Source organism: Sinocyclocheilus rhinocerous, unplaced genomic scaffold (assembly GCF_001515625.1).
Source record: "Sinocyclocheilus rhinocerous isolate Xijiao unplaced genomic scaffold, SAMN03320098_v1.1 scaffold757, whole genome shotgun sequence".
Classification (NCBI taxonomy): Eukaryota; Metazoa; Chordata; class Actinopteri; order Cypriniformes; family Cyprinidae; genus Sinocyclocheilus; species Sinocyclocheilus rhinocerous.
In genome coordinates, this window is record NW_015662957.1 from 853,969 (window position 1) to 860,633 (window position 6,665).

Below are 6,665 nucleotides of genomic sequence, written 5' to 3' on the forward strand. Positions count from 1 at the left end.
AAAAGGGGACAAACAAGACTCAATCTATCAAATATAATTACTATCGATCTATTGCCTTGCAGCCGTTCAGTGCACAGTTAAATGTAAAGCTCATAATGACATGTCTGGTGGAGTTCAAAGCCTGTGGTTTCACTCAGACATTTGATACACGACTCTGCTTCTGTGACCGTGCACTTGACTTCAGTTTAATGGCTCAAATTATCAGATAAAACATGGACTCTTGAAAGCCTGTTACGTTAATCAACTAAAGAGCCCCAGGGGAAGCTTCAGCGCATCAAGTCGTGTTCATCAGTAGGTGGAAAATGGACTGCACTCATCCCACTTCTCCTCATCACCGCAGCTTTAATAAACAATAATGTATTCGGCGCACGGATCCTGGAACAATATTATCCTTGCACGCTAACAGAAATTCTGATGAGAGACAAGCGCGTGATCCCAAATCTCGCTCTCCCAATTACAGCCCAATTAGCAATTATGCCCACGTCTTGGGACCACGAAGAAGACTAATATTACTAGTTGAATGGTCTACTCACCTCCTCAGAGGCAGAGGTTCTAAAATGTGTTTGAACAGAAGTGTCTTTATTTCATTCAACTACATTCGAATGTCGTCCCGTGTGGAATATAGACGTGCTTTAAAAAAACAAAAACATAAACCAATGCATTATTTTACGAGGGATAACCGGGTCTCGAGAGCTACATTGCATACATTTGATATAGTCTACAGACTTTATAATGCGCATTTACTGAAAATGTAAATTTTCTTGGGCAAGCTAAATGGAGAAAAAAAGGCTATAAAAACTAGTCAAATGAAATTTAGAAGACTAAAGATAAAACATATTATTTTTGCAGTGGCATTTTATTGCACCATGTTCTATTATAAAAACTTTCAGAACTGGAAGTATGATTTATTATACGAATAATGCATTTTCAATCGAAAAAAAGTTGTAAGAACTGTCCATTTTGTTCTGAATCAAAGTGCATCATTTAATTAAAGTTTTCGGTTTCAGTTCGATTTTATTGACCATTAATGACATTCAAGGTGGTCTAAAAGTGCGATGATCACTACAGGTTGTAACTTTCATTTTAATTGTAATGTTTTAATGCGTTGGCAATTTGTGTGAGTCTGGATTGGTTAAAACAATATAACATTGGCAAAAAAAAAAAAAGGTGAACTAAAATATCAGATAATTTCTGGTGATGACGAGGTCTGGGAAAATACCAGTGGGGGCGGGTCTCATCAAAAGACATGTTTGTGTGGGTTATAAAAAAAATCCCTTTTGTCCCTATCTTGCCTAGTGCCTAAAAAAGATTGCAGAGAAGAAAACAACCTAAAGGCAGTCTCGTTGGCCTTTTTCTGCACTTACCTCTCAAACATCTGAGCAACCAGCTTTGCTTCTAGAAACATGTTAATTGACAACGGAGCTCATTACTGCATGCACATGTAACGCGGCGAGAGGGATTATAGGGACAAGAGCGCATTAATTAACTGTCAACAGCATAGAGCATGTACACGACAGAGATCAGCCGAAATTGAGGCATTTACAAGCGACAAAAGCCCGGCTGAGACAGGAAGAAAAAAAGACCCAGACTTTTGTTTGGTCAACTCAATTGATTGTAAATGGAAGATTAACGTGGGTAGCATCAGCATTTTTAAGGGGGCGCGGAAGAAAAGGCCCCAATTAAGTCCACCAAATGTTAACTACATCGTTTCTCTCAGTTTAACCCAAATGAAATTCTAATTAAACAGTCCTCCTTCCATCATTTTGGAAAGCAATTTCTCTCCCAGTTGGAGAAGAGCGGGCTAGTTGTAGTACTTGTTAAGAGAAGCGTTGCTTCTTGGCACAAAGCGCTCGCGAGAAGCATTGTAGCGCGCCAAGGGGAAAGTTAATGAGCGTCAGGCGCGCGCTCTTTGGATCCGTTCCTACAGATCGGTGTTGAAAAGATGGACTCAGCCAAGCGACCGCATGGTGTTCTGTACACGTATTTATGTCCAAAAAGATGATGACAAAGAAGGTCAACCTGACAATATGTTGTTTAATCCAGTTTCACAGGCTGTGAACATTCATTCAACGAATAACCGAGACAGCAGAGGCTATTCACAAATAAAATGAAAGTAGGCATTCTCAAATAAAAATACGTATAAAATACAATTTATACAAAAATGACGAATACATATCTACTGTGATGAAAAATGTCAATCACAGAAAAGGGGTAACTTTCATGGCAGGGGGAGAAAAAATAAATTAAAATGTAAAATATCTCATTAAAAGCGGAAATGTATTAAACTTACACTCTTTAACTAAATTAAGTAGTAGTAGTAAAGCATTTTCTTCTAAAATATTTGAAATATTTGAAAATCATTTATCCGCCAAATTAAAGTGGTGTAACCAACATAAGAAAGACACAAGAAAGCCATAAGAAATGATCAGAAAAAAAAAATCATCACATATTTTTCATACTTTTTATATACAAAAAGGCATAGGTAGCTCAAGTCAAATGCAGTAACAGCCAGAAAGCAAGAAAACGAAATGAAAAAAAAAAACATAAGTTGTGTACTATCACACATAATAACCAATGTACTTTTTTAATTGATAGACACCACGCATTTTTTTTAAATGTTGAAAAATATTTTTAAAAGGAAAAAAATCCTTCAACAATTCTTGTCACTTGTCTTAAAACAAAGAACTTGGCATACATATTTACATTTTTTTATGATTTCAGACATCCTTGTTTACACATGGATGTTTGAAATAGTGTCACATGCAAAAAGAGAAATGAAACATGCTTTGAGAGTTCACATTCCCATTCCTAAATGAGCAGGATCAGGCATTATCCCACGCAGGGCCTTGAGTGGCAGACAGCGGTGCCCCCTTCGCTGCGTTCGGCCTGCTCGTCAAGGGCACGCTCAGAGAAGGAGCTTTATTGCTCTAAGGTGTCGAGGCAGCCGCATGGTAGTGGAGTGCAGGGACTCTGCCTCGCAGGAATTACATCAATGTCAGTCTCGGGTATGACCTCCATTCAGAAGCAGTCTTGAGGGCTTCAGGCCACGCAGCTAAAGGGGACCTTCTGTCCCCTCGTCCAACTCTTTACCCACAATGTCTTAAAAGAGACGAAGGTCTGACCTCAAAACAATCTGTTCTATATTCAACAATCTCAGCGCCCTATTATATAAATATGAATGCAAGTGAAGCATTGTGTTAGGAAATAAGGGATATGGGCCAAAGGAAACTGCTAAATGAAATCTAAGGCTTACCAGCAGATCTCCAATAGTTATCTGTTTAAATTGCTGTATTGCTTCTATAGAAGAGTGACCTGTAATCAGTCTCATTGTTTGCCAGGATCAGTAAATCTGGGATGTCCGGTGCTAATCTTTTGACCCAGGATGCCCTTTCAGGACAACCTCCACTCCGTTTCCCAATGGATGGGTCTTAATTAACTCAAGACCAAAAACCCTGCTGTTAAGCTGGTACTCTCTTCAATACACCAAGTTAGAATGTAGGGGATTTGATATAGAGCGATGTGTCACTCACTGATCCCTTAGGCTGTGATTTTACGCCCAGTCTGTGGTGGGTTTCTGAACAAAATATAGTCCAATCCATATACAATTTTATTGGCATCTATGGTTCCACGAAGAAGCTTGAACATCCATGGAAACTTTCCATTGTTCTTTTTAGTGGAAAAAGGTTCCAAAAGTTCTTCACACTAAGAAACCCCCAAGGGCATTGCTGAGAAAATCTTTAGAACCTTTATTTTTAAGAGTGTAAAACATATAAATACATGACTACACACAAACAAGCAATGCGCACTCAAACTACTGCCACAAATGTTGGGATGGAGTGGTTGCTTTGACTACTTGGATTAATGGGATCCAGTGAGGTAAATGGGGAAAATAACAATATCGAAACCCAAAATCAATACAAAATAGAATGACGTTTAAGTTAGCCAGAACAAAAACACAACAGGAGACCCCGCATGACCAGTACTAGTGCTGGAATAATAGTTTCAAGAATGGAGAGAATTCCCCAACAGTCTCCCAAGCAAAAGCTATTTGTGTTTAAGTGCACTACATTGACAAAGATCTTTAGTTGTGAAAAGCTCCTTTGAGAGAAATGGGTGGTACGTTTCTGATGGAAGTCGAGCTTGTTTCGCTAAGGGAAATTTTTAATATTTATACTGTTCCAGAGATCTAATGATCAAAGATGAATGAAAATACTCAAAAATGTCATTATGTATTTTTATTTAGTAATTTTACTATTATTTAATCAAAGTGCCATAATCCTCAACATAATCAGGCTTTCTTGTAACAGCAACTATGCCATTTTTACAGACACAAGTTATTCAGTAACAAACAAATTTGTTCTATCTTCTTACGATAGTGTTCTGAAGATCTGGCTGATGGCCAGGTGTCTGAAGCCCAGAGCTGATCTACAACATTTGGCCTTGGCCTGTGCCTGGGCTCTGACAGCCTCAGTTGGCAGTGGTATCCGTAGCCAAACCACCTCAGGGCTTTCCCTATTAGAATACATAATGCAGAACTAGTCATTTGGAAGGGCTCCAGATCGTGCTCTTCAAAACCCTTTTAGATAATTTGCTGTCGTGCCCTCCACCCACACCCAGAATTCTCCACCCCTCCACAGCCAACCAACCCCCCTGCCAATTTGGAAGCCTTGACTGGTGCCCTGACCTCAGGGGCAGGAGTCCCAGCTGAGGAGGAAGGGCAGCTGCCAACCACCACCACTTCAACCGTGACCATCCAGATGATCGCGTTTGTCAAGCCGCCACTCCGTGTCACCCTGAACTGGTTTGATCATCCAATTAGGCTAGGACACGGTCTGCAATCTCTCCCTCCATGGAGGGACGATAGACAAGACAGTGAACGAGATTAAACAGTATATGCACTCAAAGTCAATTAAAAAAAATATATGTTTTTTATATATACCCACTTAGATACAAGCTACTTTAGAGCTTGTTTCATGCCTGGATTCCCAAAACCACCAGTCTGAATATGAGAAAACGCTAGTTAAACAACAAACCTAATCAAAGAACAAATCAAATGCGTAATTTTCAGAATTATAGACAACTTAACTCTCAACTCAAGTGGCTGACCCTTCAACAGACAGGCAATACAAGAGCAATTACATGGACAGTCCAAGTGCTCTGAGAGGCTTTGTGTGATGGCAGTCATGACCTCATTGTTGTTGAGGGTTCAGGTAGGAGGCAATGAGGTTTAGGGGTGCATTTAAAAGCAACATTTTTGCACACAAATTTGCATTTGTGCGTCTTGAGACAAGATTTTTTTATTTAAGCTGGACATCAGAAAATGTTCTTGAAGATACTAGTAATGCTTAGCATTGCATAATGCAACTCAGATACAGTTTCTGTTACGTACATTTGGAGAGAAATAGTGGGTTAGGAAATAGAATGGTAAATTAATTTTTCTTGAAAACATGTTTATTATTTGACACTATATGGATAATCCTTTTTTTACTTGTAAAGGAAAACAACTAATCTGAACTAATTTTAAAGTAACTTCAATAATACCATTTAATTTGATAGCTAACTGCACAAATAATAGTTTTATTACTTCATTGTAAATCACAGCTGATTTTTTACAAGTGATTCATTCATTTTTCGATACACAGTGGTGTAGTTACAGAAAATGTAGTCAGTATTGCCCCCATGTGGATGCACTTGTGTAAGCGAATGTTAATGCACTATTGAATGAACACATTTATTCTGTATTTGCATATATAATATTTAAATCAAATATATAACACATAAAAATAAATAAATAAAATAACAATTTGGGGCAAAAAATATAAATAAGTTACACACCAGACAGCTCATCTAGGTTTGGGTCGAGGTGGTTTACCCTTGCATTGTGCAGGGGAGGGATCTTGTTGTCTAGTTTTCAGTTTCTGTTGTCTAAGCAATCTCCCAGTCTCACTCACCGGCGGTTGCCCTTTCCCAAGCAAATACTGCTCCCATTCTGGTAGTTTCCGTTCAACTGAGGCCCAATAATGAGTCTATGACAGGACAACAAAAGATCAACTTGTTAAAGGAGCAGATAACTCATAAATATTTATTTCTGTATCATATTCTTAAAGGGTCACCGGATGACAATTTTCCACAAGCTGATATGATTCTTTAGGGTCTTAATGAAAAGTCTATACTTTGGTTAAAATTTCTCAATGGTAGTGTAAAAACAGCTCTGTTTTCAGCAAGTCGTTTTAGTCCATGTTCCTTTAAATGCTAATGAGCTCTGCTCATCCCGCCCCTCTCTTCCGTGGGGTGACGAGCAATACTGTAAACTTCAGCCGTGAAACTTGCTAACTAGCACATTATTAGGAAAGGCGATTTGCAAAGATTTATAAAAAAACCTTATACTTCTTATGCTTCTGTAGATGAAGCTGGATCACGAATGATTCGTGTGAACATAAGACACATTTAGGCAGATCGGGGATCGGCGCATTCCCTTCAAAAACGACAGTAACATTAATCCTCCAGCGGCTCAGATGTCGGGAGTAAATGACGACTGCTATATTCATTCTTACATCCAACAACAGAACACCTCAATCACTTAATCGGAGACATTCTTGTCTTCCCCTGCACCGGATTCGACACAATGGCGGACAGATCACAGCTCACTCAGGGCGGGTCTAAGG

At 38.9% G+C, this 6,665-nt stretch overlaps 1 protein-coding gene across 2 annotated transcripts in view; it reads right to left on the minus strand.

Annotated features, from left to right (window-relative positions):
* Positions 1–4,203: 4,203 nt before the first annotated feature.
* Positions 4,204–6,665, minus strand: part of LOC107728644 (uncharacterized protein C3orf14 homolog) — a 4,327-nt gene continuing 1,865 nt past the window's right edge. The window contains exons 4-5 of one of the 2 annotated variants that reach the window (XR_001638496.1): positions 4,944–6,026; positions 4,204–4,845 (exon numbers count right to left, since the gene is read on the minus strand). Coding sequence is in view for 1 of the 2 variants with exons in the window: in XM_016538912.1 (XP_016394398.1) it covers positions 5,844–6,026 (183 nt within the window). In the remaining variant the exon portion in view is untranslated. Of the gene's footprint in view, positions 4,846–4,894; positions 6,027–6,665 lie in introns of those variants that run through there. The other variant, XM_016538912.1, reaches the window with a different exon arrangement.